This window comes from the organism of the source record quoted next, unplaced genomic scaffold (assembly GCF_019419815.1).
Source record: "Pyrus x bretschneideri cultivar Hongxiangsu unplaced genomic scaffold, Pyrus_bretschneideri_v1 Contig19, whole genome shotgun sequence".
Taxonomy (NCBI): domain Eukaryota; kingdom Viridiplantae; phylum Streptophyta; class Magnoliopsida; order Rosales; family Rosaceae; genus Pyrus; species Pyrus x bretschneideri.
The window spans coordinates 6,462,558-6,488,598 of NW_025999490.1; the positions used below are offsets into that span (position 1 = coordinate 6,462,558).

Sequence of the window (26,041 nt, forward strand, 5' to 3'; positions counted from 1 at the left end):
ATAAATCTATTCCGAACTGTTTATTCGAATGAGGGACACCAAAGTACGTAAAAAAAATTCAAGAGTGGATTCACCTTGCTCCACCTTGTTGGACTGATTCTAGTTTTTTGGTATCTCTCAAAGATGATCTCCGCTAAGATGATTCTTTCAAAGTCGGATTTTTTATGAACTCTCTTTCACTTCATGTAATATTTTAAATTGTTAGCACGGCAGGTGCGTAAAACAGTGAAGCGGTAAAGATACCATAATTTCCTGGGTATATGCAGCCAGCTCCAATAAATAATTGGCTACTCCTCTACTAGAATACAAATGCAACAATGGCACTATTGAGTTTTCACCTTTCATTCGTGCTTGCAGGTTTTCTAACCACTCAAATTCCCACAAAAATCTTGCAAACTTTTCGAGTTGGGTTACCTTTTTGATCAAGGGAGGAACATCGTTGGATCCCAAGTCCTGAATATGCACCAATGTGTCATGTTCTCTTAAAAATTAAGAGAGAACAAATATGAAACTAGCTCCGAGTGAGGATTGAACCATCGACCTTTTGCTTACGAAGCAAACGCACTACCACTGCTACTATATTATGGCAGCTAGTTGAAATTTTTTCTATGCAATGATATTAGAGGTGAAGAGTTGAAATTCTACCAGATCGCATTGTTAGTTTCTTCTTTAAAATTGAGTAAATATGCAAAGAGGAATCGAGGTCTCTGAGTCTCTGTATAGGACAACCGATGGATTTGGAGATTCAAACCCTCATTTAATATCCTTCGGCCTCGATTAGCCCACCCATAGGGTCTGGATCTCTCTCAGTCTCTTGAACAATCCAAATTTCTCGATCCATCAACTCCAAACTGCGAGAGCCAGAGAGAATTTGAATTCCTAAAAACAAACTGAAATAAAAAGCGGGAAATCAACACTAAAAAAAAAGGAGCAGGAAATCCGAATCCTATCGGTACATATACTAAGTTACCTTAAGTTACTCAAACACATACATGTGAGTTATGAAGTTACTCAGATATGAAACAGTCTTGAATCTGATGACACAATATGGAAACCGAATGAACTGAAACCGACAACATGAATTTGCACACACACATTTGGCTAGTTCATGAATAATTAAACCATAATCAATGTAATTTAATGCAATTTATTAAATAAACTACCATTTTTCATATTCCCTGGGTTTGACGTACCATTGAAAATAAAGACTTTTTGGTCAAACAACATGAAGGTGTTTGCAGTTTATTTACATGGAGAATGAATGAGGACGTTTCAGTAATTTGGCATATTAAAGAGGGCAGTTGGTGGGTCTTTCTCACTGCACATCTCGTCTCTTACAGAGGAAAAGAGAGAGCGTGTGTGTGTCCAAAAGTGTCTCAAGCAGGTAGCTTTCACCTTCCAAATTTTCAAAGAGCTTTTATTTTTTCAATTTTTTTTCTGGGTTTGGATTATTTTCGAATTTCCCTGAAATTTGTTGTTTGTTTCTCAATTTTTTGATTGTGTGTGTGTGTGTGTGTGTGTGTGTTTTTAGCATTGCCGGAAGGAAATGTCTGTGAAGAGCAGAGGATGGGGAGGAGAGGTAATAGTGAGGAATGTGATATCAAGGAACTGGGCTCTTTTGCTTTGCTTCTGCAGCTTCTGTGCTGGAGTTTTATTTACCAACAGGTAAATTTCTCAGATGGGGTTTTACTGTTTGCTGTAAATTAGCAGTTTTTGATTAACTCCTGTGCTTGTTATGAGTACATTATGCATTTTTGACCAAATGCTTGAAACCCCATGATTAGGTAGCTTTTTGTGGAAGAATCTGAGGAAACTATTTTAAATTCTGTGTGTTTAACAGGTTAATGATGGCCAGTTTATGTTAATTGGGTGATTATTCTATGTTTGGAATTTGGGCTCACTGATTATATCTTAAGAAATTTGAGTTTCTTTATCTGGTTTTGTTAAAATTTTGTTCTTTGAGGCACAGTGTGTAGTTTGTTTCTAATACGTTTTGTGTCATCAACGGGAAAGATGGGCAATGACGAATGTGTTTGCATTTCTATTTGTTGATGTTCTCTACAATTGCATTGTTTGATTTGCTTGAGGTTAAATGTCGAGAAAACTTGGCATTGGTGGTTTAAGATATCCATGTCATAATGATCAAGAAATTTTTAACAGATTGTGGATGGTGCCCGTGCCCGAATCAAGGCCATTGAGAATTGGAGCTGAAAATATAGCCTCCGAATCTGATGCGTTTGATCATAAGCTGGTAAGTTTATTTATCACATGTTTTCTAGTTTTAATTTGCGTGGCAAATAGTTCTTGAGAATGTGGCCATCTTTTGATAGCTCGAATTTGGTCATGGATCAAACGAACTTCAAAGAATAATGAGATTTTGTAGCTTATGAAATTTCTTACAAATATTAGTCGTACCATGCGGATATACTTCAAATCTTTGACTGAGGGTAGATTTCTTCGATAAGGGGAAAACGAATTCTGGTCTGTAGTTTCAAATGGAAGTATTTGCAGTCTCACCACGGGACACGTTTCATGAGAAATAGTTAGAAGGGATTTTGTTTCTTCAAGGACATATCGGCTTTGAAGTATTCTTTATCATCATTTCTTAGCTGATCAATTAAGTTTCACTGTGATACTGGAGGGCAGTGTCATGTCTCAAAATATGAGGGAGGATTCTGTAGTTTCACAAAACTTTTGGGAGAGGTCTATGTAATTTACACTTCTTTCCTTCATATGAATCTGTAACTACACCGTATTAATCCTTTGTCAATGATGCTTCTCTTGTTGTAATTTTTTCCTCAACTTTTTGCCTATCTTTGAAGGTTTTAAAGCACACAACCAGTGACAATTCAGCGGAAGCTACTAATCAAGTGATTCAGTAAGCTCTGCTGATGCTTTATCTTACAAGAAATGTTGTTGTGTCTTGAAGTACTAAAACACGAAGCATATTTCTATTCATGCATGCAGGGAGCTAAATAAAACGATTTCAGATTTGGAGATGAAATTAGCCGCTGCTAGGGCAACTCATGAATCTGTACATAATGGATATCCTAACTCAGGAAACTTGAAGACTGTTCAATCAACTTCGAAAAAAAAGTACTTCATGTTTATAGGGATCAATACAGCTTTTAATAGCCGAAAAAGAAGAGATTCAGTACGTGCAACTTGGATGCCTCAAGGTGCATTATGCATTTAGGTTTAATTTACTTGCGATGTTAAAGTGATATTTGAGCTTCTTATTCTAGCTATAATTAATGGTTTCTCGTTGTAAAAATCTTTACCAGGTGAGGATAGAAAGAAGCTCGAAGAAGAGAAGGGCATAATTATACGGTTTGTTATAGGTCACAGGTGAGGTTTACCATGCCTTCTTTCAAGCGTTGTCAAAAACTAAATTCATAGCTAATCTGGTTAATGGTTATGCACATATCTAGTTATTTCAGCGCTGAGACAGATACAATGTCTATTTTTTTTCTCGTTCCTAATGATCCATCCAGGCTATTGAATATGAACTGGTAAATTATGAATATTTGTTGATTTTCCTATTTTAACTAGTTCGACAGCTGGTGGTATTCTTGATAAAGCGGTTGAAGCAGAGGAGCGCGTCCATGGAGACTTCCTGAGGCTGGTGATTTTCTTGTCCATTTTAATCAGAAATATATTATTCCTTGTACCACTGCATTTTACACAATTTCTAATTCATATTATATTTGCAGGACCATGTTGAAGGATACCTGGAATTATCAGGCAAAACAAAGACTGTATTTTTCGACAGCTGTTGCCTTGTGGGATGCTGAATTTTATATCAAAGTTGATGATGATGTCCATGTAAATTTAGGTAACATAAATTTAAGATTCTTTTCCACATCTGTTCATTTTCCTAAAGTTGCTCAGGCTCTGTTGCTAACACTATTTTTCTCAGCATTTCGATTTAACCCCTTTTCCATCTTGTTGAGTTGATTTGCCTTTCATTTACCATAGCAACGCTTGGAATGATTTTATCTAGACACCGTCCGAAACCCCGAGTCTATATTGGCTGCATGAAGTCAGGTCCAGTCCTTGCTCGAAAGTAAGCGAGTGGTCTGTTATTTTTAGCTGGATGTATGCTCAGGTATTGATGAACATGATTTTCATGGTGTTTTTATTGTGTAATAGGGGAGTGAAATACCATGAGCCAGAGTTTTGGAAATTTGGTGGGATAGGAAACAAGTATTTTCGGCATGCTACGGGACAGTTATATGCTATCTCAAAAGATTTGGCAACTTACATATCAATAAACCAGTAAGTTCTCACCTTGTCTCCATTTACGGAGCTAAATAAAATTCTGCTTGGAAAGAGTTGCTTCTCAAATTGCCTTTAACCTTTTAATTTGATTCTTATTTCTTTCTTCTTCTTCTTTTCTCTTGTTGAAGGGATGTGCTGCACAAATATGCCAATGAAGATGTTTCGTTGGGATCTTGGTTTATTGGTTTAGACGTAGAACAGGTGGACGATAGAAGACTCTGCTGTGGTACGACGCCAGGTAATATGTAATTACATAACATGAAATCTAGCAGTAGAGAAACAGATAAAATTCTGCTTGCGCGCATTCTATATAGAGTTGATGGTGTAATATGTGCTGCAGATTGTATGTGGAAGAAAATGGCAGGCAACACCTGCGCTGCTTCATTTGATTGGCGATGCAGCGGGATTTGTAAGTCTACTGAGAGGATGATGGGCATTCACGAGCACTGTGGTGAAGACAAGAATGCCATTTGGAGGGCAAGATTTTCTCAGTAACTGGTTGATGTTCATCCAATCTCACGAGTGATGTGCGGATAGCCTGAAGAAGGCATGCAGACGTGTTTTGTTCTTCTTTCCGGCTTATTGCTGGTGATAGATGTATGTAATACCAAAATATAGAATGATTACAGTTTAAGGGAACAACATTGTTGTTGGGGGTGCGATAAGCATCATTGCTCGTGAAATTAACCCCAACGGCAGCTGGAAAGACTAAAGAGATGATGAGATAGATACTTAACACCCCATTCTTTTGATGGCGGGGACATAGATTGTAAGTTCTCTGCCATGGACACTATGTTTCTTAATAAGTAGTAACCTTTAAAATCAACTGCATTTGCTGCATTTTGCTTTCAAAGCAATATTATAATATTTGTTGCCTTCACTCTCATTGATGATTGTTTAGTAGTACTGTTAAAACAGTAAAAAGGACGATTTCAAGCCATTAAGCCTTTCCGTTTTGTGAGAGTTGAAACAGTATACACATAAGGTCTTACAGGGACGATAAATGATTTCTTTCATCCAAGATGGATTTCCGGCGAATGAAATGTCTTAAGAAATTTACAATGCAATGAAAATACCTTTAAAATAAATGATATTTCAATAAAAATTCAAAACTCCCTTTGGTGGGTGAGACCAAATATTTTAAAATTAAATAATGTGGTTGTAGATGATTGGATTATTGATTAAGTATCGATTAACGTACTTATTTTTTATTAATGACATCATTTGATTTATAATTTCTTTTTTATTTAAAAATTTAATTTTCTTAGCATTATATGCATTTGTCATGACACATCTAATTTCAAAAAAGTTGGTAGATATTAAAACTGTTTAAAAAAAAAAAAAAATTAAAACGCAACGACGTCGTTCGTATCAACAAATTGGTGACGCGACCTAGGAGAGAGAGGAGAGATAGTCTTGAAACACAGCGAATCGAAAGGAGAGATAGATAAAGGTTGCAAGTCAACAGATTACGTGTGGGAATCGAAAGGAACCCTAACAATTCAAGTCTCTCTAATTTATATAATACTAATTGTATGTGTTTGTGTTTGTGAATATTTTGCCTTCAATAATTCTCTCCGTCCGTCGCTGATTGATTTTGACTCTCTGTTCATTTCCCAGTCCTCCAATCCCCAGAAAACCATAATCATTTCCTTTCCTTGTCTGGTAAGTTTGATCCCGCAACGTTTTCTTGCTGTATTTGTTTTTAATCTTGTTATACCATTTTTGGGTAGGAGGGAATTGTCAATTTTGTGATGTCTTGTTTGAAATTTGCAGAGATCAATCGCAGTGAGAATTCCGCCATGGCCAAAAGCTCGTTCAAGCTTGAACATACTCTGGGTATGCTTTTAATTTTTAATTTTGTTGGGTATTTGTATGGTTTCTGGAATACCCATATGCCTGTTTTGTTTTCTTTAATTGGTTGATTGTAGTTTTTTATGTCTCGTTCTTGAACCTGAATTATGGATTGTGGCCCCGTTGGATTGAAGGATGATTTGCAGATAAAAGTTTATGTCTTTTCAATTTTATAAAACAAAAGTTTTGGTTTTTATCGATTGCTTCTGCTTGGTATTGTTTAAATTTTGGTATGAGTTTTTTGATCGAACTTGTTCTGATATCAAACTTGTTTGTTCAATGGAATTAAATCGTGGGATTATAATCATCGGTCTTCCTTTGACATGAGTTCTTCTATCGAACTTGTTTTTGATAGATTTAAGTTGTGGGGTTCTAGAATATCGACCTTTGTGTACAATCTTATCAATAGCTTCTGTTTGGTATTTTAAATCAGTCTCAGGTTTTCTATCCGACTTGTTTGTTTGATTGAATTGAGTGGTGGTTTTCTAAATTGTAGACTTTTTGTTGGCTAAAGGTTGAATTTTGTTTCGTGGAATGTCCATCATTGTTATCGTCATGGGAGCATAATCTTTGTGGAAGGCTGTCTTTAATTCTTTACGGAATTATCCATAAAAATAAAATAAAACTCTTATGGAATTAGTATTTGGCCAACTTTTCATTCACATTGATTTGGTGATGGTCTTGGACTAACTAATTTCAGAAAGGAGGCAAGCAGAAGCTAGTCGTATCAGGGAGAAGTATCCTGACAGAATTCCGGTAAGAGTTTTACTGAATCAAATACGTGTACTTCCTGTGTTTTCAGGGTTACGCTCTTTGCTAATTTGAGCTTCCATGCAGGTGATTGTGGAGAAGGCTGCAAGGAGTGACATTCCTGACATTGATAAGAAGAAGTTAGTAGCTAATTCCCTTCCGCTTTAGTTCTTGTTCATATGTATTACTACCATGCAAGAGGATTGTGCTATTTTTGTTTATACATCTGATATATTCTCTGTATAGTAAATAGTTTATAGTGTAAGTTGTGCATTTTGACATACACATGCGATTTATATGCACGGAGGGGGTTCTAGTCATGTCTATATCATTTAAAAATTGAACTTTATTAAAACATTTGTGGGGAATAACGATTCCATATCTAAGGTGATATCCTAGGAGTAATTAAGAGTGGTCTTGATCATCTACTTATTACAATGGCAAACTCCAAGTTCATTCGTACGTCGCTAAAATCAAGGGGTTCTCACGTGGTTTTGCTGCTATGTTTCTCTACACAGATACCTTGTCCCTGCCGATCTCAATGTTGGGCAATTTGTTTATGTTGTTCGGAAGAGGATCAAGCTCGGTGCAGAAAAGGCTATATTTATCTTTGTCAATAACACACTCCCTCCTAATGGTCAGTTGCAATTCATTTATGTTTTAGGCATTGTGTGTGTGTCTGTGTGTGTATATATATATATATATATATATATTCTTCCAAAGTTGGGGTAGTAATATTTTTTTCCTATGTTACAGCTGCTCTGATGTCTACAATTTATGACGAGAACAAGGACGAGGATGGATTTCTTTACTTGACCTACAGCGGAGAGAATGTCTTCGGTTCCTTTTAAGAGCAAGAATGATTGTAAATAGAACCGAGCAAATGTAAATTCTTGGCATTAGAATTTCAAAGTATGTTAATGAATGGTTTAACTCCAGTTATCTGTTTTATCTCACGGTCGGAAATCAGAATTGGGTTTTTATTTTTATTTGTGCATGAAGTAGATCTGCTCGTTGGCCATGGAAGTTGATATTTTGTTACAGTTGGAAATGAATGTGCAGATTCTAGTGCTATATGTAAAGGGCGATCTCAAGCCAACAAGGTTTCCGTTTTACGAGGGTCGTGGAGAACCTTGATTGTATGCGTAGAGGTTGTTTTCACAATTCGAACAAGTGATTTTTTAGTCACAAAGAAGCAACATTTTCGTTGTGTCAAGACTCGTCCTGAGGTTCTAGTTCTATACGTAACGCATCTAAAGTTCAAGGAATAATTTCCGCACACCTATGTATATTTCGATCCAACGGTAAAATAAGTAGTGAGCGGGGGAGAGAGGAAAAGGGGAAAAGTTGTGTTAAGATTACTTCCCAAGGTTTAATACGATTGGTATTCCAACATTCTTACACACCAAACAGGCAAAAATAATCACAAATCAACACTTAGACAACAAACAGTTGAACTTTCTGGATATCGAACGCTTCTAGTTTACTGGTTTGGTTGTTTTTTTCTTCTGGCACTGATTTTTGATCCATTTGATGCCGTTGGATGTGCCGCTCTTGATCTTCTCAGCGCCAGCCATTGCAGCCACCTTGGCCTTGCCTAAGCCAGACTTGGTCTCTGCCTTCTTGTTGCTGCTGTCGTTTTCTGCCGTTTTGGCGCTCTCTGCATCTTCCAGTGCGCCAATGCCTCCGGCGCCCCACTGATCGGCCCACCCCGGTGCTTCGGCAGCCATCACTTGTCTCAAAAGTCTCCAACCACCACCTGTTTCCATAAACCATAGCAAAATAATTTGACAAGTATCAATCTAACAGTGGTAACGCATTCAAAATTTGCAGAGATTTCTTCATATTTTCTTTGATTATTGGTAGCAGATGGAGATCTGAACCCAGCATGGAATATGAGATACCAAGAACATGAGTGAGATAGAGAGAGAGAGAGTACCTGGAGAGGAGAGAGAGAGGCTAGCTAGCTCGCGTGTAGATTTAGAAAGATGGTGTAGTTTAACCGAAAGAAAACAAGTGAGGCGTAGTTGTAAGTTGTATTTATTGAGACAGCACATGGGATGAAGGATGGGCTGTCTCTCTCTGTCTATCACCTTCACCTCTTTTTTATAAATTTGACGTCACTCTTTTACTTTTTTCTTCAAATTTATAAAGTAAAAAATAAAAAGGAAAAAGGAGTTTGCCAACTCATGACGTCCAGAGAAGCAAGCAAAGCATCGTTTGGTATTTTCCCTTTCTTTCATTGGGCAATCTCTGATCATCATCATCATTGATTCCTAGTCGTCCAGAGGCACAGAGCATCTTTTCCTTAACAACCAAGGCATCTCTCCCAACTCTGTATTCAACGGAGCAAGATTCTCTTTTCTTCAAATCTTTTTCTCTCATTTCTCATTTTTCGTTTTTGTTTAATTCTCTCTATAAAGAAGTCAACGAAAGACGTTGACAAAGTTTAATCGTGATTGTTCAAATAGAAGGGAATTGTGTGGCTGTGTTTGCTGAAGGAAATTAGCTTGAATATAAATAAGATAACTCACCCGAGTTATCCACTTTCTACTTTCAACTCGAACAAAAATTTAAAATTGTTATCGATTTCTCTTTCAATACATACATATTTACCTTGAATCTGGTTGTTATCTAAGTCAATTCGCTCTAACAAACTCAACTTGTGTCTATCCCATCGATTCCTATACATAATTAATAGCATAAATTAAATAAAATGACAATTAATCCTTTTTGTTCCGTTGTAGCAATAAAATAAAATAAAACTGTATAATAATTCTTCCATTGTTGCTATACAAGCCTTGTCTGCTGTCGATGAAGAAAATTAGGATGATGACGGAATTTTTCACATCACCTACAAAGGAGAAAAAAGAGAGAAGTCCATGGATGGATCCGTAGAAGAAGCTCAAAATATTTTAAGTAGACTTTAAAGTGTAAGAACCATGCTTCGCTGTTGAAAGAAGAGCAGCAAGTATTGCTGAAACCTAATCACAAATGAAGAAGTGTTCGAGTATAGTTGTCAATTTCAATTATTCAGGCACGTATTCATTTGTGATTGCTTTTTCAACAGCACTAGTTGCTTTTGTTTCAGCAATGAAGCATGGTTCAAAGCTTAAACCCTTAGAGCTCCAAGTTCAAAACATCATTTTATCAAATGATCTCACTTTGGTTAAACATTATTAGCCTTTCCTGATCTGGAGATCAGTGGCCTTAACATTATAAACACTGGAGACAATTTTATTGAAAATCCAAGTGCTTCTTTAAAAAGCACTTGTTAGTAGTTCTTGAATATGCATCTAGTTCTAGTGGGTGCTTTTTCAAGTAAAAGTGTAATGACTCACGAGTACTTACAACTTTCTACCACGCAATCATTCATTGTTAGAAAACGGTTTTTACACTCCAACAAAACACTACCACTCCAATCTCCAAACACATAAACCTGCCGAAAAAATACCAGTCAAGGGAGTACTTGATCGTGGGAACAAAGCAGACGTTCTCGATTACCATGGACGAATGCATCCCAAGGCCTTTCTTGATTGGCCAAGTCGTGCGGAGTTCTTTGATTGGAAAGAAGTAAGCAATCGAGGTTGCAGGAGAAAGCGTTGTAATTGAACACAAATGACCGAAGAACTGATATGATAATATATGTACAATCAATCTATCAATATGTCAAAAGATTACACAAGTTAATTACTTGGATATTGATCTCCTGCTGGACTTGGATTTCTTCATTTTGCGAGACTTGTCCTCGATGCTCGTCCACGTATAACCGCTAGGAATGGCGAAGGGGTCAGAAGAGTCTTGCGCTGGAGACACTGCCGGGGGAGCACAGTGTTGGTGTTGGTGTTGGTGGTGGTGGTTCTGCTTGCTCACGGAAGACCCCGACTGGCTGCTGCTCCGCCTCAGCCACGACGACGACGATGAAAAGGAGGATGGTTTTTGTGGCTTGGACTTGTGTTCCTCCTCTTGTTGGCCTCGCCCTTCATGAAGAAATTGTCTGGGGCTTGACATTGGAGTGAAGAATTGCTCAGTTGGCGGAAGCTGAACGAACTTTGTGAATGTTATCACCACTCTCACCGTTGGGACCACCGGTATTGCCACCTGTCCATCACCAAACAACACCACAAGCTAAACTAAGCTAGTTGTACACAAAATCACAACTACCACATAAATTTTAAATCAAATCCACATTCAACCGTGACAGTTTAACCGTTAATGACATGGCAAAATCAAAGGCCAATGAAGCTGTATTTTTCTTGAGATGGTAACTCGAGTGTAACAAGTCGAACATACTATCTAAGAACTGATTTAGTCCGCTTCTGTAACTCGAGTGTAACTATACCTAACCGTAAACACAAGGATACTCAAATGCCGATTTCACTTAAGTGTGACGAGCCGAACACGTGATACGTGCTATAGCTCTCGCACGAAAGGCATTCGAGCAATCACAATGTCGCATGAATGAGGTGGTCGGACCGTTGCACCCAAGACTTTTCGACGGTCAAATAAGGAACGCGACAAACCAAAGCGTCCCACGTCGAATCACGACCACCGAGGCCCCACAAAAAGCTTCTAAACGTACGATATCATCTAATGATATGATTCGCTTATGGGATCCATTAAAACGCACAGTTTCACTCGCCACAAGCATGAAAGGGTAAAACACCAAAGCAAACAAAACAGACAAAAAAATAAAATAAAATAAAACTCGACGACCCCCCGTACCCATCCGGGCCCACCCAATCCCAATTGGGACCCCAACTAACTGAAATATCCAAAATGCCCTTACCTTAACCGGAAAAGTCCCTGGCGGGAACTTGGTGGTGAGCAACTCCCTCATCCTCCTAACGGCCTTCACCTTGTTCGCCAAGATGTCCAGTAACGGCAGCAGCTCCTCCGTCTTCAACGGAAACTGCTCCGTCAGCCAAACGCACGGCCTCAAGCTCCTCACGAACTCTTTCTCTTTCGTCTGCACTGGTGCTGCCACAATAGTGGCCGTTTTAGACCTCCTCGACGGCGGCCCGGAAATTGACGAAACGTCGACGCTTTTTCTCCCCAATGCCACGAACTCCCTCTCCTCCCTCACGAAGCTACTGTGCCTCCGGCCGTCGGGAATTCCGAAGCTCGGATTCTCCGCTACCAAAAACCCGTCGTCGTCCTCGTCGAGCTCAAGAGGAAGCACCTGCTCGCTCCCCGCCACGTCAGCATCGCCATTGGCGACTTTTCTCGAGCGGAAGCTGAACACGACGTTGTGAATTTCGTACACTCGAGCTTTGCACTCTCCGACGCTCTCCGTTTTCTCCTGCCTCCTCCAATTGGTCCTCCCGACCAGCTCGGCCCTGGTGACGTCCATGCCGGGGCGGTACACACTCGTCTGGGCGCAGAACCCGGCGATGTCCGACTCGCTCATCGGCGACCCGGCATTCTCGAAAGCGTCGAAGATTTTCCGTTCGTCGCGGTTCAAGACGAGCAGCGATCCCGGGGGAACGTCGTGGCTCTGATCGCCGTCGCCGAGGAATAGGAAGCTCTGATCGGCGCGCTGGATCTTCAATCCGTCGAATCCGGCCAGCGACGTGTCTGCGCGCAAATTGCCGTCGCGCTTCCAGATCTTGTACGTGTCGGAGGGAGCGATCTTTCCGACGAAGGGAATGACGGAGCTCTCGAAGTGGAACGAGATCTCCATGTAAAAATCCCGCATTCTCCGGAGCACGGCGATTGCACGTGGCAGGCGGCGGCGCCACTTAGCCCAAGCCGAACGGTGGTGGAGCCGGAGAAGGATTAAAGCGACGTCGGAGCTCCGGCGACACAATGCTTCCTGTAAGGGATTCCAGCCGGCGGAGTTCTGGAGTGACACGTCGGCGCCGGCGGAGGCCAAAATTTTAGCGGAGACAGCGTTGTTTAGTCGGACGGCGAGGTGGAGAGGGGTTTCTCTGTAGGGAACGTCGCGGCGGTCGAGCACGGACGAGATCCGGTCCGCGGTTCGTTCCTGGGAGAGGGAGTCGGACTCGGTGTGGATCTGAGTCGGATCGGCAAGTCGGGGGAGGGTGGCGACGATTCGGGAGAGTGTGGTGTGGTCTGACAAAACGACGGCGTAGTGCACGGGGCTGTGGGAGTAGTCGTCGGGCTTGAGCGGCGGGAACGACGTCGTTGAGCTCGCCGACGATTTGGCCATGGTTTGCCTGCGCAGGGGGAGTTGGGTGTGTTCAGTGTGGGCGTTTTAACCGAGTAAAGGAGGAGAGAATGTTATGGGAGAACGAGAGGGTAGTATCGTAAATGTGAATTAATCGGCACGACTTTGGGTGGATTTCTAGGGGTTGTGTCAGTCAAGGCGTCGGGATGTTTTATTTCCATCCGACTACTTTTATTCTGCTTCCGTTTCCTTTCTTTGTTTTTTCGTCGTCGTCCTTTGAATTTCTGTCGTTTTCCTTTTTTTGGGGTTTAATTTGTCCATCCAATAATAATAATAATTATCATACAAACTATAAAAATTTGTTTATTTAAATTTTACTAGCATTTACTTACACACTTTGTATGTATAAACGCATTTAAAAAAAAATGAGAATGAGAGAGAACGTGGGGGAAGTGAGAGGTTTTTGTTTTTAATTTTTTTGTTTTGTTTTTTAATTTTTTTTTTAATATTAGAGATATTTTAACATCACTTATAGATGAGGCTTCAATAAGAAACAGTAAAATTTGGACCTATGAAATTACATTATTATCCATCATTTTTTTTGTGTGATAGAAGACTAATGTTTCTTTTCACTCTCTTTTGATTGACAAAAAATGTTTTATTAATTAATAGAAATAAGTTTACTCTCATGTATTATATTTTAAAATTCTTCAAAAAAATAGTAATAGATATGTTTATACAAAAAAAAAACATAATTGAAAATAAAAAAGTGGAGGAATTAGAGAATGATATTAGTGAACCTAGATCATCTCCGGATTTCCAAAAACTGAGCCTAAGGATCAAATGATTAGAAAATTGATATAATAGTTACAATTATTATAACTTTTAAATGGATCTTCTCCTTGTAACCGTGAGATCAAATTTCAACGATCCAAATTATTTGATCTTTAAACTCATTTTTTGAGATCCAAAGAGGATCTGGGTTCGATATTAGTGGGCCCTTGATTGTTTTGTTGGTGGGGGAAGACCGATTAGTCAGCGTCTAATTTGACATGTCACTGGAGATAAACAGGGAGCGTGTTTGCCTCGAGCTCGACCAAATCCAATTCCAACCGGATTTCATTTCACTCTAACCAATGCAATAGGCATACAATATATACATTCCTGATAAAGTAAAAGTACCCTCCCTGATTTTGCTATGACCGATCATCTCAAACTACTTCTCTTTATTTTGGACGACCAATTTGTTGCAAGTACATTTCAACCTGTGTGTTGTGAACTCTCCCTCGTATTGACTTTACGTCATGTTGTTATGTACGTAAGTTTGAATTTATCATCATATAATTTAGCTTAGTTCAGCTTATAATATGCCTTGTGTAAATGAATAATCATGAGACTGAGCATTGTTGGGCTCATTCACTTTTTTTACTCTCCGACGTATTGACTTTACGTCGTGTTTTTATGTACAAAAGTTTGAATTTATCATCATATAATTTAGCTTAGTTCAGCTTATAATATGCGTTGCGTAAATGAATAATTATGAGACTGAGTGTTGTTGGCCTCATTCATTTTGTTTATTTTCAATCTAGACCCTGTCACTTCGGCAAAGTACTTTATTTTAAAATATAAAAGGAAAATAAATTTATGCACTTGTTCCACTGTGAGTTGTCTGTAAGATAAATGATTTTTGACACGTAAGAAACCAACTACTTTTTTTTATTAGATTTTAGTCCAAGCTCATTTCATGTTAACAATAGTCAACGAATGATCAATTGCAATCTACACATCATGTAGCATCTTTGATAATTGATTAGGGCTTCTTCTATTAAGGCTTGAACTCTTTCATGGGCTTTTTGGGCCCTGGTTTGGGAAGTGAAAGAATCCATCTTAAATGTTTTAGTGGGCTGCAATATGGTGATGCAATGGCCCATACAGCAGGTTATATTAGTGGATCACCAGGACCGGGTCCAGTGGGTTTAAGACTGAACATCTACGGCCCAAATTTGATAGGCTAATTATGTCTGTAATGGTAGAACACTGGTTGTACAATTATGATACAAGTTTAACTCTCCTCGGACAGTTTAACTTTCATAGTACGTTAATTCTCATTTAGTAACTTCAATGGCAGAAACTTGTATATGTGTTATAAACATGATTGTTTTTTGCCACTGTGATAAAACGTCATCTGTAAATATAGAAATTTAATTATCGAATTTCATACGTTCTCTCTTTTGGACTTTAAAACGCGTTTAGTAGCATTGATTGTAAAACATCTACTCATACGTCAAATATAAACGTTTTAAGTTTTAACTCTCGAATTTCATACGTTCTCTCTTTCCAATCATTGATTCTCATTTAGTTGCTTCAAATGGTAGAACACTTCCAAAAAATATACAATACTTCAACCTTCATTAGTATTTACGTTTCTCTTATCGAACAATAATTATCATATAGATAAATAAACAGCATATTAATATTGTTGTATAATTTTTGTTTTCTTAAAGGGGATCAGGTTAATGACTTTGCCATGACAATCCATATTTTAAGAGGCCGGGAAGCTCACCACCTCCTTCTTGTTACTAAAGATCTTGCCATTTCCAAAGAAACTGGAGTTACATCTCTTTTCCATTTCTATTCAAGAGTTCTTATGTGTTTCCACGCGCCTTCGAGACCCCAAAAAATTGACTACAAAAGTTTTTATTTTTTATTTTTTATTTTAAGTGTTTTATTTGTTTGTTTAACAAACGATATTATATACACTAATGGGAGAAGAGGTGAGATCAGCCTCACAATAGGCTAACAATGATCTGATTCAAATTCGTCTTTGGTGAGAATCAAACCTAATATCTCTCATTTACAAATGCAGATAAATACCACTAAACCGTAATATTACAGCCTTCATTTTGAATTTAAAATTTAGGAGCAACGTCCGATTCTAGACGCAAGGCCCATTGGTAGGTATTGACCTGTTACATGGAAGATAATGACTTCTATTAGTATTTTGTAAAGTAGTCAAATGGAGACCAAGACAATTATATTATGGTGGAATAACTTGTGACGTGTTTAACAAAAGCGAAAGAAGTAAAGAAGAAGGGAACTTCTAAACAATGTAAGTAAAGAGTATCAGATCAACTGGTCCTTCTAGTTGATTTGACACGTGATTTTCAAAGTATTGAACTACGAATTGTTAAGTGAAACTCACAACCTATCCAATTTATGTGTTTTTTTTTTTTTTTTTGCTGAGTATAACTGATATATTTTACATTAAGGAAAAGAAAATTCGGCTAAACCATATAATAGACAACCTAATTTGGTATCGAATTCGTCATCTATGAGATTCGAATCTAAGATTTTTCGCTTACTAAGTGACAATTTATATGTGTTATTAAACGAAAAGAAAGTTAAATCTTATAATCTCATATGAATGCTTTAAAATATCCACAAAGTTGTTCATATTTTTGTCAAAATATATAAAAAAAGAAAAGAAAAAGAAATCAAGAATCGATATGTAAATAGGTGAAATGCAAACTTCATCTTATATCAGCGAGATATAAGAAAATCAATGAATATCGATAATATTTACCAATTCAATACGGAAAATTTGTTGGGAACTTTTGATTTTTTTTTTTCCTTTTTTGAGAACATTTTCTCTAATTTCAACTAAATTTAAATGAGTTGATAATAATACACTCACTCAATTGCTAATTTCCATAATTTATGTTGAAGGCAACCGATATCAATATATCCGTTTATATTTCATAAATTTACATATCAATATTTTCATTTATATCAACATTTTAAACACTGTATGAATGTAAACGTGGAAAACTTAAAAGAATTAGAAGGAGTCCAGCATTCAATCCATCAAAGTAAAGACGTAATTAATAGAAAATTGAAACAAATTTGAAAAGTAATTACCCTTTCCTCAGCAGAAATGTTAGGTTCTACTCGTACATCCAAACATGCATACGATTGGATACAAATCACAAGCAGCACAGTGAATAGTGATAGGTTTCTCCCAATTTAGCCCCACAACGACCCTCTCTCTCTCAAATGCAGATCATTTTCATAAATAATTGTATTTTAGTACTACAATATAATGATATTTCTTTTTATTTATAAATGAGAGATGTTATATTTGAATTTCGTCAATAATGAATTTAATATTAAATTAGGTTATTTAGTATGTAGCTTAGCCAAACTCTTTCATTTTTGTACAAAATATATCGTTGTACTAAAAAAAAAAAAAAAAAGTATTGGATATTATATATATACTGAAAACTTTCCTAGTTTCCATTCTTTTTCTTTGTTTTTGTTTTACCGGAGGCTGCGGGAGGCAGCGTGTGTCCAACAACATTCTTGCTCACCTACCCTTGTAAACTCCTTTCCTCTCTAATTTCTTCGCCCTGTCGGTCTCTCTCTCCCTTTCTCTCTCTAAAACCCTCGAAGTTCTAAACTTTTCAATCCCAAAGGATTTCTCTTTTCTTACATGTTTCTCACTCTAACACAATTTTGTGGGGTCCGTCACCAGCCACCATTTTCATCGACCTTGACAATGTGCATACGGGGCTTTATCCAACAACCCCCTCACCAACCTCCTCTCTCATGAGCCCGGATTTGCCTTAAAGACTTGGTCTTTTTGCTATTTGCATTTCTGGGTTCAGTGCAAATTTCAGCTGATTGATTCATTGATGGCTGCGAAGGCTGCATCCATCTGGGTTTGTGCTAAAACCCCTTATTCTCATCAGGGTGTCTCAGATTTGAGCTCGAACCACTCTGAGTTGGCTTTGAATTTGAATTTCCGCAAATGGGAGTGTTCTTGTTTGGCTGTTGCTTCCGCCCAGAGAGCTATCACGCCGGTGGAAGATGAGAAGCCGAGCCTTACCTGCGCCGCCGAGTCTTCAGGTGCAATGGAACGGATTGAGGACAATAAGTCCAGGGAGTTTCACAAGGATTTGAACCTTCTTCCTAGTGAGTTCTGCAAAAGCTCTTAATTTTGTGTTTTGCTCAATTTCTATACTTTTAATTGTCAATCGGGTACTTGTATGTTGGATTGGAGGATATAAATTTAGTAATTGAAGAACAACGTTGTACTTTGATTAGTTGTTGGGCAATGCAGAATCGTTTAGCTCCTTTACAATGCAGAACAAGGTTAAATTCAGTAGCTTTATTTTCTGTGATGGCTATTGGTACTTTGGAGTTTTCATCATGAAGTAGATTTTGTTTGACAACTGTAGCATCGGTGCATTTAACTGATTCGGCCTAAACATTTAGATTAGGGTAGGATCAAATGAAATGTAGGCAAAAAATTACATGAAATTTATGACATGACAGTGAGGACTAGGTAGGAGGATTTCCATTATGGCTTGGCAGTGAGCACTAGTAAGCACCTTACTCTTTCAGATGCCCGATGTTGGTGGAAATAACGGTATTCAAATTTATGGAAATACCGTTATTGATGGAAACTTCGAAAAACTTTTCAAAGATGACAAATTTGAGTACTGTCTATTTCTTGATGTATCTCTTTTCTGGAAACCAATAGATTTAGCAATGAAATTCGGTTGTATATCCACTGCAAAAGAACTTTTGAAGATATCTTGCTAATTCACTCTAATGCTAAAGTCCATCAATATCTAAACGGCATGTTGCTGTAATCTAGGTCATTTCTGTCCGCCCCCTTATATTGGTGGCTTAAAAAAGTGGAAATATCCTGGATGGTCATATACGAAATTTCATCCTTGGATTACAAATATGGACCATGGTCAGGTGGGTTCTAAAATGGGATCAAAGCCCTGACAATCCCACCTAAATATATTATCTCTTGGAAATATTTTAGAGCAATCCAACAGGTTGATTTCAAAATGCAATGGAACAATCAGATTTTGTAAGTGTGTCCACATCCAAATACTGAAAAAATAGCTTAGTTGTAGTTTATGGGAATGAGTTGTCTCCGGAATTGTTTATTTGACTTTCTCAGTGATTTTTGTATTTCTCGTTGTCCAGTGTGCTACTATAATTCTTCATTGTAGTGGTCTTATCTTTTCAATTTATCTTACAATTGTTTCTTGTCACTCACTTCTCATAGCTTGAATGTGAATTAATTGTAGAACCATTGACAGCAAATGACTTTTCTCCTCGTGACGGTTCAAAAGTGAGAGTTGCTTATCAGGTAAATCTTCTCATTAATTACTTACATTCTTTTGGCGTTCATAGAATATATATATATATATATATATTTTTTTTTTTTTGCTCTTATGTATGTTGTATTTCCCATTTTAGGGGTTACCAGGGGCATATAGTGAGGCCGCTGCAGTAAAAGCTTATCCGAAGTGTGAGACCGTCCCATGTGACCAGTTTGAAGCTGCATTCAAGGTTGAATAATATTTTTTGTTAGTTTTCATTTTTTTAAAAAAATTTATGTATACCTGTTTGTGTCCCTTGATTAAGTTAATTTTTCCTTTAACAGGCAGTTGAACTTTGGTTGGTGGATAAAGCAGTTCTTCCCATTGAGAATTCTGTAGGTGGAAGCATCCACCGTAATTATGACTTACTACTTCACCACAGACTGCACATAGTTGGAGAGGTACAATTGCAAGTGAACCATTGTCTCCTGGGATTGCCTGGTGCAAGAAAAGAGGAACTAAAACGTGTTTTAAGCCATTATCAGGTTGGTCTTTCATGTATTTTTTTTTTCTTTCTATTTGCATAAGCAGACAGCTGATGGATATATTATCTGACCTGTTCAGTACATATGGCATGAACGCTCATATCATTGTGTCATCAAATTGCCCATTTGCAACAATAAAAATGTTTCCCAGTTGGGTAGTCTTACGTTCTTAATTGCTTTGTAGCACAGCCGAAAAGGAAAATCTATGTATAATAGCTAGCAAGTTTTGAAATGCTCTTTTGTGGAGCTCCTCCATAATTGGCTTGTCTTATAACGTCTACTAGCAGCGTTTCCACAACCACCATACGGTACTAGCAGATTGTGATTATTTTCTTGGCACTGGAACTTGTAGCAAAATGTGGTCATAGGTCTTGGTCTAGCACTTTTTAGCTGTCTTCTATTTGGTTTGACCGCAGAAAATTTGCACATGCATGCATATTGAAACTAATCTTTGAACATGAAAGACTTAGGTCTTTAAACGTTTTCTTTTTTTTTGCGGACATTTCACTTGCAGGCTTTTGCTCAGTGTGAGATGACGCTAAGCAGTTTGGGTATCATCAGAATCAATACCGATGACAGTGCTCTGGCTGCACAGGTTATCAATATGTCTTCTGTATTCTGTGACTGTGATAGGAATTGAGGGTGTTTATATACTAAGGGTTGGGACATTTTATACAGATGGTAGCCTCAACTGGCCTACGAGATACTGGTGCTGTTGCAAGTGCTCGAGCTGCAAATATTTATGGGCTTGACATTCTTGCAGAAAAAATTCAAGTAAGGCTATTCTTTTAGATTCCTTTTTTGGATTTAATATATAAGTTAAGCTGGCTTGTTTGAACATTACTTTGGTATTGATATGGTAAACATCTGGACGGATTGAGAATTGACCTCCTTTCTTAAGAAAGCAGAAGTTGTAACTTCACTATCGTCTGATCATGGAGAGATTTTTTAGTGTGCCGGGAACACGGCCCGGTACACACCGTGTAATAACACAATTGGTTGGAAGCCTAATAAAAGAATATCCAACCAATGGTATTTTGACACAGTCAACCCGGCATACTGGAAAGTTTCTTCTCAGCATGACAGTTTGGTAGGGCGTCTGCAAGCTATTCTTTCCAGGCATTACGCAGAGTTCCACATGTCAAATTTTCTTGTTTTGAGTATTTGCATTTCTTTTACAATATGCTAACTCATACTGCAAAGATGCATCACCCTCTCAGATGTTGTGGATGAATAGTTTGGATTGTTTTAACCTTATTATGCACCTCTTTTCTTTCATTAAGACGATGGCTGCTGTGGATTACTAATGACACCACTTGATTTAATTTCCTACCACTTTGCCCTGGCCAGGATGATGACGATAATATCACTCGCTTTTTGATACTTGGAAGAGAACCGATAATTCCAGGGTCTGACCGGCCATATAAGGTATAGATCTCTACTTTGATTTGTTTTGTTTTTTGCTTTTACGTATCTTTGTTTTCGTTTAATCTTATGAATATTTATGTATAAATTTTCTTCATAGACGAGCGTTGTTTTCACTCTTGAAGAAGGTCCTGGTGTACTATTTAAAGCCTTAGCAGTTTTTGCTCTTAGGGGCATTAACTTGACAAAGGTACACTTAGTTACTCATTTTTTGTTTTCTTTCATGCTCACCACCATGCGTATAGCATTGACAAATCTTCTCCTTTTGGAGCAATTTCCAGATAGAGAGCCGCCCACAGAAGCAACGTCCTCTAAGGATTGTGGATGATTCGAATGAAGGGAGTGCCAAGTGAGTGGTACTCTTTTGCACCAAATGTAGAATATGATAAGTTTTGCACATCCGCGCAAAACCTGAGCCGCGGTATATACTAATTTGCATAACAATAAAGAACCCTAGATTCATAGTCATGATATGACTCTTAATACGGGTAAGGTTGCCACAAAAATTCCATTCTACAGAATTGATTGATCGATCTGTTATGGCAGGTATTTCGATTACCTCTTTTACATCGACTTTGAAGCTTCTATGGCGGATCCCCGTGCCCAATATGCGTTGGAACATCTGAAGGTTAGTCTCGTATAACTTAGATACGCGTTCTTTATTTCGCAACTTCCGAAAACTTTTATTTTGTACCGGAGGTTTTGCCACATGGTGACACACTGAAGCTTGAAACTACAACGTCTTCCTCTCAAACCTCTCCACTCCTCAGCACAAGGCATAGGTGGTTTAAGGGCGTATTGCTTTGTTTTGCAGGAATTTGCAAGGTTTCTTCGTGTCCTTGGTTGCTACCCAAAGGGCACGATTCCGTAGAAGGCAGTCGTTTCTTGGGCTCAATTCCGGACATGCGAACACAGATCAAGCTTCAAATGCTGTATATATCTGAAATTGTGGGCGCTGAAGCCGCAAGCACAGATCAAACTTCAACGAGGAGACAAATCCTCGCAAAGCTTCAACATTTTTCTTTCCTTTTCGACCATGTATCATTCTTTATTTCCTCCGAACGGGGGTTTTTACTGTTTCTGGACTGTCGTGATATCTGGATACAACATACACCCAAAGTACAATCTGTGAACAACACCGCAGGATTTATGAAATACTGAGATTTGTGTGTTAAGATTAAAGACAGCTTGTGATGCTTTCTGCTCTGTCCATCATCATTGCACGCTTGGCTCTTAGGTGTTCGACCCGCAATCTCGTTTGCGGGTTTACGGAGTGGAAACTCCGTTCAGAAAATATGAAACTCTGAAGCTCTATAAATCCGGCAAGACTAGAAACATCGGAATTGATGACGGGATGGTGAAGCTCAAGTAACAATCATAATATAAGAGTCGGACAACCATGTTAAACTAGACAGATAGTCTTACAGTCGCAAGTTGCATTAAACATTACAAGCAAAGTAACACACAAGTGTTCTTACAACCGACGAGCAAGCATACGCAACCATACTAATACTGAAAGCGGATTATCTTATTCATAATATATGGTCTCTCCAACCACATCTTTACTAGTCTCCCTTCATTGCAACTACTCTTGCTTACTGCTGCAGTTCCTCAGGAAATCCTCGTTGTCAACCAGGACCTACAAGCACATCGTCAGGAACCGTAGTAATCAGCTCAACCGCTAATGATGCATCGCCTCTAAATTGTTAGATGTATTAGATACGATCTAAGCAAAGAGGCGGACTAATGGCGTGCAGAACGATAAAACAATGATGCGTATGATAGAAAGATCCAACACCTAAATAGAAAGTTGGGCAACAAGTAAACAAGTGAAAACTCACAGTTTTCCAGCCATCGGGATCGAGAAAAGAGGTGATCTTGGTGTTGAGCCCAGGAATTGGTCCTGGCTGTCTGGTTATCTTTCCTCCAAGCTCTTGTGTAACCAAGTTGACAGCCTCGGCACTTTTGTAGACATCATCAGTACTGATAGCAATCTAGTAACATATAAGATACAAATGTATCAGGATAGCAGAAATTGATTGACTTAAAAAAAAAAAAAAAAAAAATGAAATAAGTGGCAAAACATGTCAACCTGTGCATACGCATTTCCTTTAGTGTATTCGGTAACACCATAGTTATAGGTCAACTCCAAGATTGTTGTCTGGTCTTCTTCTGCATATCCCAAAATGGCTATGGTGTACTGTAAATTGGATGCAACACGAAAAACGGGATGATTCAATAAGCCTTTGTGTATAAAGATGATGGGGCCAAGGAGCCGCTCATAAACATACTACTAAGAGAGGATTAACTACCTTGTATTCGGGCCTCTCAATCGTCCTCAACAGCTTCAACCCCAATGCCTGCACAGAAGGAAAGCCAAGACATCGGACAAGATTAAGAAACCATGATCATGTATCTGAAGAAGACAAGTAGTAAGATCCAAGCCATCTTATATAATTCAAGACGACCTGTTCAAAATTCAACAGGATCGTAGTATTTATCCAATGTGCTGAAATTGCTACATGGAAAGTATGCTAGCAAAATTCCAAGCTGAATCATATCAAAGCCTGATAATTTTTTAATGCCTATGCTTGGCTTAAATGAGTACCTTCTCATAGAACTTGATAGAGCGTTCGAGATCACCAACGCGGAGCATGACTTGGCAAAGTGGCTCAGGGGTGGAGGGCCGCTGGATAATCTCAAACGTGTAACCATCAGGATCCTTCACAAAGGCTATGATGCTCGTCCCGCCTTCACAGGGCCAGGCTCCCTCGTCACATTTCCACCCTTAGCACGAACATCTTCCACCAGTTTTTTAACCTACAAAATCCCAAATTCCACACGATCATCGCATTCAGAAACAACAAGCTGAATTCCCGAATTTTCAATACACATATAACCAATACCCTGGAGAAGAACAGTATTCCAAACCAACGCCGCAGTCTTAAATTGCATGGCGTATGCGATTGGCTTGAGATACCGCTACAGTGTATTTCGGATTACAGATACAAGTAAATAAGTTTCTTAAATCTTGCCATTCGACCACTTACATCGGGAGTAGCGATGGCGAAATGCCCGAAACCAGTGCCGATGTCATAAGAAGAAACTCCGTAGTTGTACGTCAATTCAACCACGAAGTGAGAATCTTCGGGCCCATATCCCAGAAACGCATTCGAGTATTTCTCCTCCGGTATGTCCCTCTTCCTCAACAGCTTCATCCCCAAAGCCTCCGTATAAAACCTGCAATTATTTTCCGAAAAACAAACAGTTGAATTTGAAATCGATAAAATTGAAAAAATTGAAATCGTGGAAATTGAATCGATCATCTATCATGACCGGTGATGTCAGAAAGTAACGTACTTGATGCTGCGATCGAGATCGCCGACGCGGTACACGGCGTGGAGGAACCGGCGCTTGTCCTTCTTCGGCCATTCCAAAATCTCGGCGTTTGGAGCGACGGATTTTCCCTCAGCTTCGGCCATTTTCGAGTGTTCTGACTGTTGTGATCAGTGAGCTAGTATATCTGGACACTTCCGTGAGCACGAGCTCATAACGAAAAGTTCGCGATACTATTTATTTTAACGAAAAATTATATTTTTATATTTAAAAATTAATTCTGGTATTATTTACTTTACTTTTTCTTTTGTTTTTATCGTTAAAACTCAAAATTTTTAAATCTTTTTTATTAGTCTTTCTTATATCATTTTCTTGCAAATTAATACGTGGACCAATCAGAGAGGACTGTTACAAATGGAATTAATGTGCTCTGATGACTTATGATTATCTTCGAATCTCTTCCACTTAATCCTTCTTATTAAATTATTCAGATTCTTGAAATTTTATCAAACAGTTAAAAACATAGATCCACTTTAAAATGTATTATAATTTTAATTGTTGAATTAAATTTTAAAGATCCAAATTGTTTGACGAGAAATAGTAGATGGAAGGCATCAGAATTTCTTTCCTTGACTTAGCAATGCGGAAAAATGGAAAGCCGGTCGTTTCGTCCGGAATTTGGACACTTGTTCTCTCTGCATGTCTTCAATGGACATTTCAGATGCTACGTGGAGCCCCTAAGTCGGTCCACGTGATTAGGATCATCAGTTACTCATAAAATAAAATAAAAAATAGGTGCACGTTTTTGTTTCTGGCCATGTTTATGGTCAGTATACAAATTTAGAACAAAACGGCTAATTGCTAGTTTGGTTAATAGATAAGCCTGAGAATTCCTTACACAATTTATTATTTCAATGCCAATCGATTTTAAGTCAATTTGTTAATGAGTCAGGTTATTATTGGGTTATTTTATTATAATTTGTTAACGAACTGATTTTTAACTGATGACCTGTTAAGAACTTGATATGATATTGTTGATCAAATCTAAACATTATACATAACATTTTCTTGCATGACATGTCACGTCTCCATAGAATGATACAATTCTGTAAAAAAATTAATCGTTATAAAGTCACTTGTTAAAATTTCGTTAAATAACAATTTTGATACAATATAATGTATTAAGATAATAAGTAGAACACGACAAATACAATCTATTTGCTAGGTCAAGTGGTAGAGTATTGTCAATGTCAAAATGGACCACATGTGTGCACCGATAAAGATGAAGATGGAGGGACATAAAAAGTTGTGGTCAGCAATGAGCCTCTTTTTGGAGCTTGTTGTCACAATATGGCCACACCTCGAATCCTTTCCGCGTATATTTTGTTAGTGGATAAAAAATCTTTTTTTTTTCTTCTTGAGAGTTCGAGCTGCGAGCATTACGTTTTATAAACCCTAATTTTGAAACGGTTAATCTCTCAAAAAGGGTAAAGGGTAAATGGTAAAAGGGGAAAAAATGGCTTGGAAGTCGTTGTTCAAATGAATTGATAATTGTTTAACTAAGAAAATAGAAGGGAGTTGCCACTTAATACTACGGT

General features: G+C 38.1%; 6 protein-coding genes across 6 annotated transcripts; 3 read left to right on the forward strand and 3 right to left on the reverse strand.

The window, feature by feature from the left end:
* Positions 1-1,238: 1,238 nt before the first annotated feature.
* LOC103950439 (probable beta-1,3-galactosyltransferase 1) lies at positions 1,239-5,167 on the forward strand. The gene is given in 13 exon segments (XM_009361675.2): positions 1,239-1,384; positions 1,532-1,665; positions 2,161-2,251; positions 2,823-2,878; positions 2,968-3,179; positions 3,285-3,348; positions 3,553-3,625; positions 3,714-3,758; positions 3,760-3,835; positions 3,979-4,066; positions 4,153-4,278; positions 4,410-4,519; positions 4,622-5,167. Coding segments are annotated over 12 exon segments (1,215 nt in total). The 5' UTR covers positions 1,239-1,384; positions 1,532-1,546; the 3' UTR covers positions 4,777-5,167.
* A 513-nt stretch (positions 5,168-5,680) lies between these two features.
* LOC103950339 (autophagy-related protein 8C) lies at positions 5,681-7,874 on the forward strand. The gene is made up of 7 exons (XM_018648058.2): positions 5,681-5,814; positions 5,902-5,946; positions 6,058-6,120; positions 6,836-6,891; positions 6,973-7,025; positions 7,404-7,522; positions 7,642-7,874. The coding sequence occupies exons 3-7, from the start codon at positions 6,084-6,086 to the stop codon at positions 7,734-7,736; spliced, it is 360 nt and encodes a 119-aa protein (XP_018503574.1). The 5' UTR covers positions 5,681-5,814; positions 5,902-5,946; positions 6,058-6,083; the 3' UTR covers positions 7,737-7,874.
* Positions 7,875-8,237: 363 nt separating this feature from the next.
* LOC103950244 lies at positions 8,238-8,983 on the reverse strand. Its single transcript, XM_048582427.1, has 2 exons — positions 8,825-8,983; positions 8,238-8,644 (listed from the first exon to the last, which is right to left on the reverse strand). The coding sequence occupies exons 1-2, from the start codon at positions 8,940-8,942 to the stop codon at positions 8,364-8,366; spliced, it is 399 nt and encodes a 132-aa protein (XP_048438384.1). The 5' UTR covers positions 8,943-8,983; the 3' UTR covers positions 8,238-8,363.
* Positions 8,984-10,493: 1,510 nt separating this feature from the next.
* On the reverse strand, positions 10,494-13,092 carry LOC103950161 (ankyrin repeat domain-containing protein 13C-like). Its single transcript, XM_009361358.3, has 2 exons — positions 11,675-13,092; positions 10,494-10,986 (listed from the first exon to the last, which is right to left on the reverse strand). The coding sequence occupies exons 1-2, from the start codon at positions 13,055-13,057 to the stop codon at positions 10,576-10,578; spliced, it is 1,794 nt and encodes a 597-aa protein (XP_009359633.2). The 5' UTR covers positions 13,058-13,092; the 3' UTR covers positions 10,494-10,575.
* Positions 13,093-17,328: 4,236 nt separating this feature from the next.
* Positions 17,329-22,289, forward strand: LOC103949981 (arogenate dehydratase/prephenate dehydratase 1, chloroplastic). The gene is made up of 11 exons (XM_009361155.3): positions 17,329-17,986; positions 19,123-19,184; positions 19,295-19,387; positions 19,482-19,682; positions 20,197-20,277; positions 20,361-20,456; positions 21,033-21,110; positions 21,208-21,297; positions 21,389-21,456; positions 21,654-21,735; positions 21,922-22,289. The coding sequence occupies exons 1-11, from the start codon at positions 17,707-17,709 to the stop codon at positions 21,976-21,978; spliced, it is 1,188 nt and encodes a 395-aa protein (XP_009359430.1). The 5' UTR covers positions 17,329-17,706; the 3' UTR covers positions 21,979-22,289.
* A 196-nt stretch (positions 22,290-22,485) lies between these two features.
* On the reverse strand, positions 22,486-24,643 carry LOC103950072 (lactoylglutathione lyase GLX1). Its single transcript, XM_009361253.3, is given in 8 exon segments — positions 22,486-22,746; positions 22,949-23,101; positions 23,200-23,307; positions 23,420-23,467; positions 23,716-23,849; positions 23,852-23,927; positions 24,158-24,347; positions 24,468-24,643. Coding segments are annotated over 8 exon segments (885 nt in total). The 5' UTR covers positions 24,590-24,643; the 3' UTR covers positions 22,486-22,692.
* Positions 24,644-26,041: the final 1,398 nt, after the last annotated feature.